General features: G+C 52.1%; 2 protein-coding genes across 3 annotated transcripts in view; one reads left to right on the top strand and one right to left on the bottom strand.

Moving 5' to 3' along the window:
* Rims4 (regulating synaptic membrane exocytosis 4) overlaps positions 1–14,020 on the top strand; it is a 58,210-nt gene extending 44,190 nt beyond the window's left edge. For both annotated transcript variants that reach the window (XM_021194016.2, XM_029536918.1), the window contains exons 3-6: positions 7,961–8,073; positions 8,311–8,412; positions 8,874–9,013; positions 10,224–14,020. In XM_021194016.2, the coding sequence (XP_021049675.1) occupies positions 7,961–8,073; positions 8,311–8,412; positions 8,874–9,013; positions 10,224–10,442 (574 nt within the window). In that variant the 3' untranslated portion in view covers positions 10,443–14,020. The remainder of the gene's footprint in view (positions 1–7,960; positions 8,074–8,310; positions 8,413–8,873; positions 9,014–10,223) is intronic.
* Positions 14,021–14,490: 470 nt separating this feature from the next.
* Kcnk15 (potassium two pore domain channel subfamily K member 15) overlaps positions 14,491–16,856 on the bottom strand; it is a 6,761-nt gene continuing 4,395 nt past the window's right edge. The window contains exon 2 of the mRNA XM_021194942.2: positions 14,491–16,151. Within this exon, the coding sequence (XP_021050601.1) occupies positions 15,460–16,151 (692 nt within the window). The 3' untranslated portion in view covers positions 14,491–15,459. The remainder of the gene's footprint in view (positions 16,152–16,856) is intronic.

Raw genomic sequence — 16,856 nt, 5'->3', positions numbered from 1 at the left:
CACAGGGGGCCTTAGCTGAGGTGCCCATTGCTCTTGCCTGGACTCCTGCAAGTCTCACTTTTGGTCCAGACTCTACAGTCTGTCATTCTGCTGCCTCCCTCAGTCCACCTCCCGAGCCTTCCAGGCTCATGTCTTGCCTCTGTCTCAGTATCCATGGCTCCTCTACTGCACTCCTATCCGCGTTCCTCTGCACCCCCTGACTTACTCCCCCCCCCCCCAGATCTCAGTGAAGAATTAGCATGTTGCTTCAGCTCATATGCCGATGCCAGTTAATCGGTCGTGACTCCCACAAGTGCTGTGTTGAAGAGGATTATGGAGCCAAATTCAGGCCCGATCGGAGTGCTGCAGTTGATTAATAATGTCTGCTCTGGGTATAGGCAGGAAAAATGGAGTGGCTCACAAGTCTACTCTTTCTCTGGCTGGATCGGCAGCTTGCACATCCCTGGCCTCTCCAGCCACAGTAAGCACTCTACTGCTTACTATAATTGTTGCCCATGTGTCTGTCTGCCCCACTGAACAGAGCTCAGTGACTAGCTGGTCCACAGTTGGTGTTCTCAGATTCTGACGACTAGGTATGTAGGACAGAAGCGCTGCACATTCCACTCCTGTCTGTCCTGCCTGTCTCTTTCATCTCATAAAAGCCAGGGATGTAGCATCCTCTCAGCCTAGTGACTCCCAGAGCTGCCTTCCAGTCCCAGCTGCTTCCCTCTGTCTGTTGTCCTGAGGTGTCTGGGTCACTCTGCCCACATCCAGGCAAAGTAGCTTGTGAGCTCACACAGGGTCATGGCAACCCAGGCTCAGGGTTGCCCAATCACAAAAGTCCCAGGACATCAGCAGAGAGTAAGAATGCTCTCCCTGTCCTACCGGTGCTGCTCGACAGAGTCATCGTGACTAGTGGACAGTGTGTGACCATGGGCTAAGAGGAAGGAGCTTGGTTTTCTCCAGACCTGTAAGCGCCAGGCTTTGCGGAGCATTTGATTGTAGCAGGCTCCACCCACATGTACTTTTCTCATTTAATACTCAGAGTTATTTCTTCCTGTTTTGCTAGAAAGAAACTCAAGATCCAGAAAAGGTGAATCATGAATCTCCATACCTAGTGAGCAGTGGAGGCAGGGTTCCTGCCTGACCTCAGAGTTCGAACTGTAGATCCCCATGTTGCTCTGGGGACATTAGCCTTTCCTGTCTGAGACCTCCACAACCATGGGTACAGACAGCCATGGAAAAGAAATACTTAGATGAAAAGTGGTGTCTGTGCTGACGATGACGCTACTTGCTGATGTATCTTCCTGTCGTTTCCTCCCAAACTGGAGAGCAAGACTGCATTTGCATAGAATTTGCATAGTGCTGGACATTATTAGCAATATCGGCATGATTTAAAGTCTACAGGAGAAGGTGCATAGCTTACACGCAAATACAGCATCTTATTTAAGAGAATTGAGCACACATGAGGTCTGATATCCAGGAGGAATCTGGGAATTAATACCCTGCACATGACGGGGGTCAGCTGTGTCTTCTAATGGTTAAGAACTTGGACTGGGGCCAGACAGCTGGGGTTCAAGTCCCAGATCAGCCACTTTGTAGTGAAGTGGTCTTGGTTGGATTACTGTTCCTCTGTGTCTTGCTTTTCCCATCCCTAAAATAGACATTGATTACTGTCTTAGTTAGGGTGTTACTGCTGTGAACAGACACCATGACCAAGGCAAGTCTTATAAAAAAACAACATTTACTTGGGGCTGGCTTACAGGTTCAGAGGTTCAGTCCATTATCATCAAGGTGGGAGCATGGTAGCATCCTAGCAGCCATGGTGCAGGCAGAGCTGAGAGTTCTATGTCTTCATCCAAAGGCTGCTAGTGGAAGACTGACTTCCAGGCAACTAGGGTGAGGATCTTAAGCCCACACCCACAGTGTCACACCTACTCCAACAAGGCCACACCTCCAAATGATGCCACTCCCTGGTCCAAGAATATACAAACCATGACAATTACATTTTATAAAGGGGTTGGATTAAATGAGTTAACATTGATCAGTTAATATTATCAGGCTTAGCTCATGACAAGCTATTGATAAATAGCAGATCCTTGGCTCCATGTAGGAGCCCTATCTCAGGGAGAGGCGGGCTTGGAGAAGACTAGAGAGTTGACGTCTAGATCATGTGACACAGTGTCTCCTAGCCCATGGTCAGTCCTTGCTGGTTTTGAAAATCTGGAATTTGTTCCAACACAATTGAAGTATTGGGGAACAATGTGAGCTTCGAGTGGATCCCGTATGTGCTTGGTCAGGTGGGGTTTTGTCCATGAGCAATGCAAGGTGAATGCAAAAAGCCGTTTTCACCAAGGAATTCACACATTCCCGATAACTGAGGTTGCCTCAGTTATCCAGGTGTTAGGTCAGCTCTGGTACAATTTTTCCACCTGGTTCCAGCCCGCTTTACTACCCAACAAATCTCAGAAGGCAATCCTTTCCAGGTAGTCAGCCATCTTCACCCCTGCCAAGGTAAAGTACCGTATTTACTATAATACTTAAGCCCTTCTCGACCATTTGAAGTATATTAAACTGTATACCATATTTACTGGGTTCCTACTCTCCCCATATACACCTTTCTATGTGACCCTGCCACATTTTCTTCATAACCTGTGATCCTTACTGCAGGATTTTTTTGCTCTTCAGTCATTTATAGGCCTGCACATTTGCCTTATAGCAGAATTGCTGTGCTGTAGGTGAGGTGAGTCTGTGGGGAGGTGACTGGGTGGATGGTCATGCGTGGAGTTGGCAGGGGCCGGTGAGTGAAAGAGCAGGAGAATGGACTTCCAGAACCCTTTAGAACCACAGCCTGTAATTGCCACGAGGCCGCACGGCCTTTTAATCTTTGATGCCATTAAGTCGGGTGATCCAACTGGAAAAGAGAACAGAGCCAAACCTGTAAATTACCCAATTACTTCTTTAACCACCAAGAACACAGGGTCCAGGCTGAGCCCGAAGGTTAATAATAAAAGACAAATGGATTGCCCTCCACAAACAAAACTAATAGAATTTGAGTTGCAGGAAATCTCATTTCACCATTAAAACAAAATAAAAGGCTAGCGGAACAATGGGTAAAACCCTGTTTCGAGGCTCTGCCTCCGCCTGTGGGGCTCCTGCCACCTTCCCCCAACCCCACGGCCTGTGTGTGCTTGGACCCAGGCACCCAGATGCTGCTCTGCCGGAAGTGGAGGAAGCTGTGCCAGGCTGGACAGGAGGGGCCGGCAGCCATGGCGTCCCTGCTATGATTGGTTTGGGAGCATCTCTGTATGGACCTGTGCTATCCTAGCCACGGCTCCCCTGGCAGTTCAGCAGGACAGGCACTTCATTCTCATTTGATATGTGAGGAAATTGTAGCCCAGGGAGGCAGAAAAACCCCAGGGGCTGGAAAGACAGCTCAGTGCATGAAGTCACTTGTGGCCAAGCCTGACAAGCTGAGATCAGTTCCCGGGGCCTGTGCCGCACATCTCGATGGCTGTCCTTTACTCCACTGGCTTGGGAATTTGGCAGGGAACACTTACTGAGCTCCTGTTGTATACAAGGACTATTCTGTGTAAATATGTGTGTAGCACCCTTCGGTCAGCAAGCTCTCCCATGTCCCTTTGCTAACAGATCCTACACAGAGCCCAGAAACATTTGCAGCCAACGAGGCACAGGTACACTGTGCACAAGGCAGAGTGATCTCATTAAGATCACCAACAGAAGTGGAGAGATTTGCTGGGAGTCACACCACAAGCAGGTGGGCCAGTGACGCATACATCTGATTGATTAGTCGGCCTTCTCCCTGCCTTCACATCTGATTGATTGGTTGGCCTTCTCCACACCTGCAGGGAAAATCCCAAGGTGGAGCCTGGCCTCTTGCAGAGTAGCCCCTGTAGCCAGCGGAGGCCAGGCACACTGTGCCTCTTGCCCCATGGATGCTGTTTCTGCTAGCTCAGGGTGGCAGCTTGGTGCCTTGGCAGCCAGTGAGGCACCCTGGGATGGGAAATCAGGCAGCCGCCCAGATATTAGAAACAATTACCGCTAATTACCAGGCCTGCCAATTCCCCATTGTGTGCCTGCACTCCACCAGGAATCAAGGAGCAGGCGATGAGGATGTTAGAGGAAACTTTCAATTTTGGCTTGCAAAAGGCCTGGTGCTGCTTGGGGGCTGGGCTCCTTCCTTACCTCTGAACCCACAAGGCCGCACTACCTCTCTGTCTCGGTTTTAGGGTCCACGTCCTTCTTTTAGAATAGATCTTGGATCCTTCGGAGTGCTGGGAAGGTAGGGCGAGGAGACCCAGGGTCACAGAGCAAAGCTCACTTCTCAGCCGTGGCTCTAGGGTCAGTCTCAGGGTGAGCAACTCGGGCACCGGTTTTGGAAGAAATGGCAAAGACACACTTTAGTTTCCAAACATTTAAGTGAGTGTTTTGTTTGTACTTTTAAAAAAATATTTATTTATTTATTATATGTATATGAGCCATCATGTGGTTGCTGGGAACTGAATTTAGGACCTCTGCTCACTCCAGTCAACTTGGCTTGCTCTGGCCCTGCTTGAACTGGCCTAAACATTTATTTATTATTATAAATAAGTACACTGTAGCTGTCTTCAGACACACCATAAAAGGGTGTCACCATAAAAGGGTGTCAGATCTCATTAAGGATGGTTGTGAGCCATCATGCGGTTGCTGGGATTTGAGCTCAAGACCTTTGGAAGAGCAGTCAGTGCTCTTAACTGTTGAGCCATCTCTTCAGCCATTGTTTGTAATATATATATATATATATATATATATATATATATATATATATATACTTTATACATATATATGTACACACACATACATACATATATATGTATGTGTGTGTATGTATGTATGTATATATATATATTTCCAATGAATGAATATAATAGCTCCAGGTATTAACCTGCCTGGTTCCAAATGCCAGGCTGCCTCTCTTTCTGAAGCTGACCCAACGACTCAGCAGGAATAGGAGGCCACCCCAGAAATCAACACTGGGAGGAAGAAGAAATCTTATAGGAAGGGGGTGCTAATACAGGGCAGGGCTCATGCCTGTGGCCCTTCTCTCCACAGGCAGCCAAAGCTTGAGGATGCTGTAGGAGATCAAGACACCCTGGCTGCAGGCCATTCCCAGTTGTCATCAGTTGGATGCTGTCTTTGGGGTGAATGGAAGGGGTTAGCCCTTAGCTCCTTGCCTCTGCCCTGCATATAAGCATAAAGCGTTGCCATAGCCACAGAGATACCCTCAGACTGTGTGGCTCACGTGAGAGAGGGCAGCTGAGAGTGTAGAGGTGCATGCTGGGAGGGCAGAGTTAGCCAGACTCTGCCTGCATGGCTTGAGTAGTTACTGCTTTCTCCAGTTCATTGATCAGATGGGCCCGTGAGTAATCCGGACCAAGGACTTCAAGGCTCAAATGAATTTATACCCATAGCAAATGTTCTTAGACCTTTGGTGGCCCGTAGTAAGGGTTGTTCATTTGCTCTGAATCTAACCCCCATTTTCTGGTTTGTTTAGGGTTAGTCTCACATGGTTCAGGGATTTCCAGAAGGTTATATCTATGTCCTAGACATAGAGAGAGAATGTGTAGAGAGAATTCATATAAATGGCTAAAACAGCCAAACTACATCTGCCCTTGGTATCCGTGAGTTGCATCTGTGGACTGAACCAGTTTTGACTGAAAATGGTTTGAAAAAGCATTACCAGAAAGTTTCAAAAAGTAAAACCTGAATTTGCCACATGTCAATTTCTGTAATGAGAAGACACTCACGGCACGGTGCACAAATGTGCACTGCGGTAGCACCTGCCTTTTCTTGGGTCCTTCATCCCCGTGTTCCCAGTGTGTGAGCATCGTTTGGCTTGTTCATGTTCTCTTTGCAGCTGTCATATCTGTACTGCACGACGTTTCTATGTCATTATTCGTAAACAACAGAGCGTGACAACTATTATCATGTGCAATGGCATGTGTCTTATGCAGTCTATCCATGATTTACAGTGCATGAGGGGCCATGCATAGGTCTATGCAGACACTATCAATCCATCCATCTTATTGGAAGGCCTTGAACATCTGGGCATTGTGTTATCTCTGGGGCTTCTGGAGCTGGAATAAATCCATCATGGGTACCAAAGGACAACTGGTTTGATAGGGTAGAGAAAGTGCAGACACTGAACCCACTTTTTAGTTTACAGCATCCTACACCTTCCACTGTTCTCTTTCCATAGCATTTGGCACCTTCTTTCATGGTTTATAAATGGTATTATTTTTAGATATGGTTTTTTTTTTACTTACTTTGTGTATTCATATTTTGTCTAGACAAAGGTATGTGCACTGTGTGTGTGTGTGCGCGTGCGTGCCTGGTGCCCACAGAGGTCAGAAGAGGACATCAGAGCCTCAGAAACTGGAGTTACAGACAGTTGGGAGCCACCACATGGTGCTAGGAATCAAACCTGGATCCCTGCATGAACAGCCGGTACTCTTAACCACTGAGCTGTCTCTCCAGCTCACTGATAATATTTCTTGTTATGTCTCTATGAGGGCAAAAATCACTGCCTTGTTCCCTGATGTGGTCTGTGTTCAGGACAGTGCCAGGGATGTGCTCCAAGCCATTTGGTGACTGGCTGAATGGTGCCGGCTGGCTGAAATGCCTGTATCCTTGCAGGGTTATCAGTGTGGTAGTACCATTCCTGCTGACTGTTAACACTGTGCTGCTGAGACCATCAAGAAGAGCCGTGTGGTCCATAGACATCATCCATCATCCTGGTGTCTTCCAACATCTGACTGTGGTTACCTGCTCCTTAGTCATTGTTTCTCTGGTCTCGGCCACCTTTCTTTACCAGACCAGTACCTCCATGGGTCTTTTTCTCAAGTGTACATACAACTTTACTATCTGGGGTGTGAAGGGACTTTTGGGGCCTCGGAGACTGTCCCAGGATTACTTGAGAAGACACCAGGCAGCTACAGAGCATTGGGACCTTTCCTTGACCTTCTAAGGAGGGTGGAGCAAGCCCTGCTATTTTCAGATGCCCTGAGTCTATCTGGGGTTTTCTGGTTTTTGAGCATCCCAGGTCATGTGGGAACCCTAGATTTCAGCTCAGTCAGCCCTTGCCAGACTCCCTCCCCTCTCCAGGCTTGGGCTTTGTTTGTTTTCTGGTCAGGACTATCCCAGTTTTTATTACTAACTCTCTAAGTCTGCTTCTTAGAGTTGCAACTTAAAAGCTGAGTCTCAGTCTGTGCATCCTACAAGGCCACCTCGTAGGAAACCCGTGGACGAGGTGGACTGTGCCTGCTGTGGCCCTGCCCATTGCTAACACAGGAAGGGAAGCGGTTGTCTGAGCTTCTTGCCTCTCAAGGTGGATGGAAGCCCTGAGCAGCCCTGACCCAGGAGGCAGGAGAATGTGCAGGCTCTGTGAGGGCATCCACCACCAGTCGGGAAGCCAGATAGTTGCAGCACCTGTTGGTGTCTGAGGCTGCCGGCTGCCGTGCAGGGCATCGGTTGTCTCGGCCTTGTCTGGAGTGGGTTTCACATTAAACTGCTGATTCTGGTCCAGCAGCTGGGTGGAGATGTCAGGTGAGAGATGATTCTAACCAGCTCCAGATGTGTCTGATGCTGCCAATCTCTGGACCACACTTGGAGTATCAAGGCATTAAGCCCTTTACATCAGCACCTGCCAAAACCATCTCCCATGTTCCCTCCAGTCACCCTGGCTGGTTAAGGCAGCATGCTTGGTATATAGGCATGAAGACCACCATAGAGGCTGGGCACGGTCGTGCACACTTTTAATCCCAGCGCCTGGGAGGCAGAGGCAGGCAGATCTCTGAGTTTGAGGCCAGCCTGGTCTACAGAGTGAGTTCCAGGTCGTCTAGGGCTACACAGAGAAATCCTGTCTTGAAAAACCAAACCAACCAACCAAACAAAAACATCATCACATCCTTTCTTCTTACAGTCTTAACTATGGAGGAGTTTGTCTAGCTTCAGATGCCCAGTTCAGTGACTTCCTGGGGAGCATGGGGCCAGCACAGTTTGTGGGACGCCAGACCCTAGCTACAACACCCATGGGTAAGTATTTGAAGCCCTGCGCCCTCTCTCCTTACCCTTGCCTGTTGATGCCATGCTCTAAGTACCTGGCTTGGAGCCTGAGTCCCATGGTCCAGCCCTCCATGGTGCCTGCCCCTCAGGTGTCCAAGCTGCCGTGACAGGACATGGTGTGCTCTTGATTGGGCTGAGAGTGGACGCCCAGGGACAGCAAGGCCCTGCTGGACCATCGGAGCCACTTTCTAGCACTCTCTCTTGCAGGGGATGTGGAGATCGGCTTGCAGGAGCGGAATGGTCAGCTGGAGGTAGACATCATCCAGGCCCGGGGACTGACTGCCAAGCCAGGCTCAAAGACACTGCCAGGTGTGGGGACGTCTGAGAGAGAAATCTGGTGTGGCCCGGCAGACTGAAATGCTTAGAGGGAGAGAGAGAGAGACATCTTTCTTGTTTATCATTAGACCCTGTTACCTAATAGAGTACTTGGCACACGGTGGGGCCCAGAGAGCATTTGTGGAGAGGTTAGCAAACGAATGTGTCAGGTGGTATGGTGGGCAAGCCGTGGGCTGAGGGAAGAAACAGTGAGCTAAGGGAAGGGAGGGCAGTAAAGACAAAAAGAGGCTCACCCAGCCGAGACCTCATGTGGTGCCACCCAGACATGGCTACGCATGCTGGCCACTCTATACCCATTTGCCCCATGGCCCCTCCCCATACTCCTGGGGGTTCTCTGGTCTCCAGAAGTTGTTGATTGACCTTTCTCTGTTACACCTCATACCCATAATTTGAAGGAGCAGCCTAGAACTCTGCCTTCTGCCCTCTGTTCCTAGCTGCCTATATCAAGGCCTATCTGCTGGAGAATGGTGTCTGCATTGCCAAGAAGAAAACCAAAGTGGCCCGCAAGTCACTGGACCCATTGTACAACCAGGTGCTCCTGTTTCCTGAGAGTCCCCAGGGCAAAGTCCTGCAGGTAAGGGGTTCCTGTGTGTGTGTGTGCCTGTGTGCGTGGAGGGGTGTCCCTTGTGGGCAGGGACTCTCGAGGGCCTTACCCAGGGGAATTAAAGCACTGGGGCTAACTCCCACCTGCAACTTCTTGGGTCGCCATGGGTTTGGTCCTTCTTGAGTCTTGGCTGTTTCACCCCTGGAACATGTGGGAGAAGGGATGAACTAACTCCCCAAATTTGTCCCCTGACCCACCCCACCCTCCTTTCGGATGCTATCTCATGCACACTCTGTGCATGTAGGCACACACACATTTGCACACATGCACACACACAAACTCACTCACTCCAGCCTAAGGAGGCTGGAGAGATGGCTCAGCCCGCCATCATAGAGCAGGACAGAATTAAAAGATGAGATGCAGGACAGCCAAGGAGGAGCCTGCATGCAGCCCCAGATCCATGGGCCAGCTCTGAGAGGATGACCAGGAGACGGGAAAGGGCTACAGAGAAAGATTGGTCAGGACAAGAATGACAGCTAACAGTGCGCTGTTATCTCTACTTTATAAAAATGTTTCATGTGGGGTTCCAAGGTTCCCTGAGGGGTAGCAGGGAGGAGGGTCATGTGGCAGATGTGGGGACATCCTTCAAGGCCGGGGCCATGTGGAAGAAGGAACAGAGAGAGCAAGAGAGAGCGAGCTGACGTGTGGGATGGCAGTAATGGGGACCCTAGAGCCAGGAAAGCATGGTTGGATTTGAGTGGTTTTTATTATATTTTATTGATTATATTATGTGATCTGGGGGTACACATGCCACGGCATGCATGTGGAGGTCAAATGGCATCTTGCCTGCTCTCCCTTGCCACTATGTGGGTTCCAGCATTGAACTTAGGTCACCCAGCATGGCAGCAGGCATCTCTACCTGCCACTGAGCCATCTTGCTGGGTCCTCTTGCATGGTTTATAAAAAGGTAGACTCTACACAAGTCAGCCGCATTGGCCCGAGGGACCTCAGGTTCTGGCTCAGGGCCCACAAATAACTGGGGTGGGCATTCATTTATTTTTATATTTGCTTTTCTGTGTATGGGTGTTTTGCTTGAATATATGTCTATGGACAGCTTGTGGACCCGGTGCCTGTGCTATGCTGGGAATCAAAGCTAGGGTCCAGGCAAGCACTTCAACAGCTGAGCAGCCCTGCCCATCTCAGTTGCAAGATGTAACCAGCCATGGATTTTGTTCTGCAGGTAATCGTGTGGGGAAACTACGGACGGATGGAGCGGAAGCAGTTCATGGGCGTGGCTCGAGTCCTGCTGGAGGAACTGGACTTGACCACCCTGGCCGTGGGCTGGTACAAGCTCTTCCCCACCTCCTCCATGGTGGACCCGGCCACAGGTCCGCTGCTTCGGCAGGCATCTCAGCTGTCCCTCGAGAGCACCGTGGGGCCCTGTGGCGAGCGATCTTAATGCCAGGGATGGGGAGGGGCTCCCCGAGATGGCCTGGAGACCACCCAGCCCTGACCTGGGACCCCAGGCCCAGGGGCACATTGGACATTGGAGGATGGGGTTCTTCCCCCACAGTGGGGAAGCAGAATGGGGAGACCTGCCCCCCTTGGGCCCCTCCTCACTCCTTCACCTCCTACCCCTGAGACCTTCCCTTTCCCAGTGGGTTGGCTACACTTTTGACTTGGCCGGTTCTGACCTGGTGGATGCGGCTACAATCAGAAAGACTGAGGTGGCGGAGCAAACCACTCTTCTGCCCTACCCTACCCCACCCCACCTATCCCTCTTTTGCCTCCTTGGAAGCTCGCTGCCCAGAGCCAAGTCCAGAACCAAGCCGGCCATCTCCATGGTGCCAATTACCAGCAAGTGTCTTTCCTGCGGTACTGGGTTCCGGCAGCTACTCCTGCCCCAGAGCTGATGGGGCAGTTTGCAAGGATCCGGAGCCAGCTCCTGAGGGGGGGAGGCAGAGCTCCCCACTTGAAGGGGAGTGTGGGTCTCCCTCTGCCTGCCCGTGGAAGGAGCTTTGCCGCAGCCTGTCTGAGTCCATCCATCCATCCCCTCCTACCTGTCCCTCTGCTGTAAGCTCTAGGAATTGGGGGCCAGCAGAGACCAAAGGAAAGGAGGAGGTACCTGAGGCTTGGCAGGATCCCCAGGGGTCCTTATTCCATGGGATTGCAACAAGCTGGTCTGGAACTCTTGGTGGACTGGAAAGGACGTCATCATCTGTGATATGGCGGAGGACTGTGGGGACCTGAGTTTCCAGAACCTTGCACACAGGGAACAAATCTCCAGTGTCGGGGTAGGAGGAGCGGAGCATTGACGAAAGCTGGAATTAGGTCTAAGTGGCACCAAGGTCAGGGTTTTCCAAACAGGAGACCCCCTCCTTGTTGGATGAGATCAAAGGTCGTCTTGTTAGACCTCTGCCTCTGGGCTAGGGTCTTGGAGAGGCATTAGAGCCACACACATTTTAGTCTTTAAATAAACCATCCTGTACGAAGGGCAGAAGCCACTGCCCGGTCTCGTCACCTTGGCCCAAGGAGAGATGGCATTCCAGGAGGGGGGATGCAGAGCTCTCAAGTGTGAGAATTTAGAGGCTCCAATGAGACCTGGGCAGCTGCCGTCCTGTGGCCCTCCCTGGGGCCTGCAGGAGCCCTTTTGCATGCGAGGGAAGACACAGTCTGGCCCCTATAGAAGCACATTTCTGTCACCCTTCCTGGGAGGCGCCCAGCAGCCCACCAGTCCTCCTCACTAGTCCCTGCTGTGTAGGGTGTAGTTCGGGTTAGCTGGGTCGTTAGTGTTCACGCCTGAGGCCTGTTAGCTCAGATGTAGTCTTTTTTTTAAGCCCTGGGCTGTGAGGAGAGGGAGACCCCAGTACATTCCAGAAGATTACAGACTCTCTCTAGCCTGGGCTGGGCTGGGCTGGGCTGCCTGTCTCCCCGGAGGCTTGCCCTTCTGCCTTCTCCCTGCCTTCCTCTCTCCTCCCTTCTAGGGTTGTAGCCCTAACTGTTCATCACACTCAGCACTCTGGTGTCACGCCCTCAGCACTCCCGAGGGTTGCTGGGCCTTGCAGAAGGGCCTGGACTCCATTAGAGGGTGTCATTTTCCACCAAGGCTGCCAGGTCTCTGTTGAATCCCACCTGGTTCCTGGTTCATTTACCAAGGAATTCCTTTGGCTTGGAAATTCTCCCATTCCCAGACTGGCTAAGCCGGGAGCGCTCTAGGGTTCTGTCCACTTCTGTCACCTCTACGTGCAGCTGTTGACACTACACAGGGAAGGGGCTGTGGACAGGCCCCTCTTCTCCAATTGGTCTTCAGAGTGTCCTTGGGACTGGATGGGCAGGCCTCCTGAACAAGGGAGCAAGGCTCTCGATGGGCTCCTTTTTGAGGCCCACAGCCATCACCCCATTTTTTTCAACAGTGTGATATCCTCACTGTTACTCGCTGTTTGGAATATGTTGAGCCAGGAGGACACCTTCCCTCTCCCTCTCCAGCTGACACTGCTGTGGTTGTTCAGGGTGGGACAGAGCCTGGCTGTCACGACCAGGGGGGAGAGGCTCAGCTATGATTTGAGAGAGAGAGAGAGAGAGAGAGAGAGAGAGAGAGAGAGAGAGAGAGAGAGAGAAAGCATGATAGCACCAAGGAGCACTGACTCCAAAGCAATAACACCCTGAGGTGGTCAGTGAGACCCCTCAGTGACTTTCTTGTTTGTTCTGTGAAATCTCGCTCACCTCCTGGAGGGGTAGAGTGAGGGGCTGGAGCCCCATTTCTTTGTACCATTGTAAGCGTGTGCCCCACTTCCAAGGGGCTGTGAGCACTGGGTGTGGGAGCCATTTCTGTCCTCACCAAAGGACTGGTCAGGGCTCGGGGACCAACAAGCCTGGCCTGTTCCCACTGCTGTCTGACCCTCTGTCAACTCAAACTCTGCCATCAGGAAAGGAGCAGAGGGGGTGGAGTTGGGGGCCCTTTCTGGTGCTGTGTCTCTAAGGGTGTTTCTTTTTTTCCCCTCTGAACAAAGGTCATGTATAGGACTGCCATGTAAAGGGGCCATCTCCATTTTCCTCACCCAGAATGCCCCTGTGTTCTGAAGGGAAGGGCCTGTGGGTCTTTAGTCCATTTGCATTTTTCAAAAAAAAAAAAAAAAAAGCATGCCCAGGCCCTGCGTGAGGAGAGCCACCGTAGGGGTCCTTGGTATGTCCGGTGGCATTTCTGCCTAGGTCTCCCCTTCATGCCTCATGCTGAGCCAGAGCCAGGGAAGGATGGAGGGCACAGCAGCCATTTCTCATCCTTTCTGCTGCTTTTCTTTGGAGCCTCCTGGTGGCTCCCAGTTCTGTCAGGACAAGCTGTAGCTCATCTGAGGTGGTTAGGAAACTCAGCAGGAAGTGTTTTAGCTAAGGCCTCTTCAGCAACATGCAGTGGGGGACAAAGCTGGGAGACCACCACTGGGGGGGGGCACAGGTCAGCCACCGGCCACCATCATTATTTCCAGCCGCTAGGCACAGGTGGCCCTGCCCTACTTGGCTCACTTCTGGGCTAGTGTCTTTTCTGAGCTTGAGTTGGGGGAAGAGGGTGGTTGGCGGGGGTGGGGGGTGCCACCTTGGCTGGGATCTCCCCAGCAGTCTCCCCAGGGATCATGAATGGAGGGTTTTAGGCTGTGTCATTATCTCTCCTGGTCCAGCTGGGAGTGGGTTGACAAAAAAAAAAAAAAACCAAGCTCCTTCCTGGGTTTGTAGAGTGGGGGGCTCAGAAGAGTCCTTCCCAACCTTCAGAGGCGACAGCAATCCCTTCCCATAGCACCTCCCACAGCGTGTCCCCCCGTGATTTTACTCTGACCCCCATAAGAGCCCCGAATATCAAGTGAAGGGATGCCTGTATTGTCAGCCTCATTTTCAGGAGGGAACAGAGGAGGTCCTGCCTGAGAGAGAGAGAGAGAGGTACTCGTTCAAGTTCTGACTTTGAAATCAACAGCTTGTTCTCCAGTGGTCCACAGCACAGGTGTGCAAGCACGTAGCGGAGGTGGTTAAGTGGGTTCACACGCGATTCACCACCGGGTTCCTTCTTGAGCACTTTGGGGTTTGGAAACAGCTCAGGGGCTCCCACACTCTCCCAAGGCAGAGCTGTTGCACCAGGCAAGGTCACCTGCATTTATTTATTGAGCAACAGCGAGTGTGACACCAGGCCCAGAGCCTTAGACCTCTCTCCTGTCCCCTGCAATGGCTCTCTTGGCCCTCCAAGAGGGCCTGTGTCTGCAGAACAGGACTTTGGTGGACAGAGAGTTTCTATAGGCTTGCCTAGCAAGCCCCAAGGGTTTTTTTTCCTTTCAGCAAGAGCCCGTGTGGGCTGTGTGGGAGGCTGGAAGTAGACATAGGTGTTACCTCTGAGGCCTTTGTGCCATCCTGCAAGGTGACAGGAAGGTGGGACCCCAGAATCCTTGGGCTGGGAGCCTCCCTTCATCTACCCACCTTTCCCTGTGTCCTCTTGGAGAGCAGGGACAGCCTGGTCCTCCAGGGAGGGAGGGTTTGGGGTGAGTCTGAGTTGGAGCGGGTCACATGGCATTGTATTCATGACCACATAGCTCATGTTGGAAATTAAAGTTTTTGGCTTTTCTACCCTGGTTTTGCTCTTGCTTTACACTGGGACAGTTCTACCTGGGAAGATAAAGGATGCTGGCCCTTTAAGTGGTGAGCACCCTAGGATGCTAAGATGTCTCCAACAGGCTCATGAACATCCTCTGTGCCTGCATCAGGGAGCTCTGTCACCGGTGCCCATGCGAAGCAGGCTCTTCAGAGGAACCCTGTTTTACTGACGGGGAAGCTAAGGCCCAGGAAAGGGATGGGAGTCCCAATGATAGATCACCAATGATATGGTGGGGTCCAGAATAAAATTCATCCCACAGCATTGAGCTGCCTATAGTAGTGATGGGGGAAGGCCATCCCTTCATCCAAAAGGGGCTAGCCAGGGACACGGCATCTGTTTGACAGTAGGGACAACCATTTATACATGGGCTAATATTCCACTCCTAATGCAGAGCAGAGAAAATGCAGTCATATAGTGCAAACATTTTCATAAATTCCCTTCAGCCTGTCCATCTCCATGCTTCTAGCATGAGCATCCAGCCTTCCTGGTAGAATCCTGGTGTTTAAAGTCATACCTCTCTCCCCCGCGGGATATCCTGTATCCTCTTCAGAGCAGAAACTAGCCTCGCGTTGCATTTGAAGGACCGCAGAGGGATGCTTGACCTAGGTATCACCCCTCCTAGGGGCTGATGGCCAGGTTTGCCTACAAGTTTAGACTAAACAGTTTACACCTCTGGGTGGCTGTAGAGTCGGCTTCTGCTGTTAGTGCAGCTTTCATATATATCTAGAAGGGATGATACACAGATGGTGACTGGAGCCTCAACCCCCTCCAAGCTGGAAAGAAGGGTGGGTTTGCTAACAGGCGGAGCTAGACATTGGCTAGGCCTAGCCCTGGTAATGAAGGACTGTCAAATGGACTTCCTCCGGGCTCGGGGTCTGTCTGGGCTGCTGTGGCAATGATGTGCGGCTTCTGGGCTCAAGGGGGGTGAGAAGGCCGGATTGTCACGGGCCCAGGTCTCCAGCTGATGGAAGGGGTAAGGGATGCAGGTGGAGCCACCGGCGCGGACGCGGCTCGCGCGCGCCCCCCTGCGGAACACGCTGGCACGGCGGTGGGCTGCGCGCTCCGGGGCGTCAGCGCTGGCGAGGAAGCGCAGGACCACCAGGTTGAGGAAGGCACCGATGACTGTGAGCCCGAGCAGTATGTAGAGGAAGCTGAAGGCCACGTAGGGTGGCTTCCTCTGCAGCGCCTCGTCTCTCTGCAACGCCACGAAGTCGCCGAAGCCGATGGTGGTGAGGGTGATGAAGCAGTAGTAGTAGGCGTGGAAGAAGGTCCAGCCCTCAAAGTGCGCGAACGCGAAGGCGCCTAGGGCCAGGGTGGCGGCGCACAGCAGCAGCCCGGCTACCACCATGTTTTCAGCAGACACGTGCGGCCGCCGCAGACCCAGGCAGCGCTTGGCTGCCAGCAGCAGACACCGCACCAGCGCGTTCAGACGCTCGCCCAGGCTCTGGAAGGTGACCAGCGTCAGGGGTATGCCCAGGAGGGCATAGAACATGCAGAACACTTTGCCGGAGTCCGTGCCCGGTGCGGCATGACCATACCCTGTGTGGGAAGAGAGATGGGGTTCTGAGAGCCCAGCCTAGCCCAAGGCACTCCCGACCCCAGGCCTACCTGTCCCCAGGAGCTCCAAGCCCCACCTACGCCCTTCCTGTACTCTGAACACCTGCATGGCTACTAAGAACCCAGGTGTCCCTCCCCCTAGGGGTGGATAATCCACACGTGGTCATTCAGAACCACAGAATTCAATTGGGCCAACTTCTGTTCCCAGAGATAGCAAAGAATGGATCTTAACAAAATTTTGCCCAGTGGAGGAGGCCCAGCCCCAAGGCATGGACCCAATGACAGGATGCTCTGGCAGAATAGCTCTATGGCTACTTGGCCTAGCAGTTGAAGGGTGTGAAGAATTTGGGCCGCACGGGAGGGGTCCCGTGGTGTGGTGTGCACATATCTGTCTGGTGCTCTGACCACCTACAGAGTGCAGAAAACGTCGACCTTAGCAAGTGATGTGTTGGTAGGAGGGACAGGAGACACATCTTCAGTGTCTTCTTAGAACCCTCAGGGTAAAGACCCAGTTCTCACAAGGAACCCCCAGCTCCTTCTCTCCCCCACTCCCCAGCCTCACCCCTCTGCTCATCTCTGCATCAGGCCTCTCTCACTTCTTCACTCTCCAGCCTCACCCCTCCTCTCTCCTCCCCACTCCCCAGCCTCACCCTCCTCTCTCCTCCCCACTCCCCAGCCTCACCCTCC

This window comes from Mus pahari, chromosome 3 (assembly GCF_900095145.1).
Source record: "Mus pahari chromosome 3, PAHARI_EIJ_v1.1, whole genome shotgun sequence".
NCBI classification, from domain to species: Eukaryota; Metazoa; Chordata; class Mammalia; order Rodentia; family Muridae; genus Mus; species Mus pahari.
The sequence above is the reverse complement of the archived record's forward strand: the minus strand, read 5'-3'. Positions and strand labels throughout refer to the sequence as shown.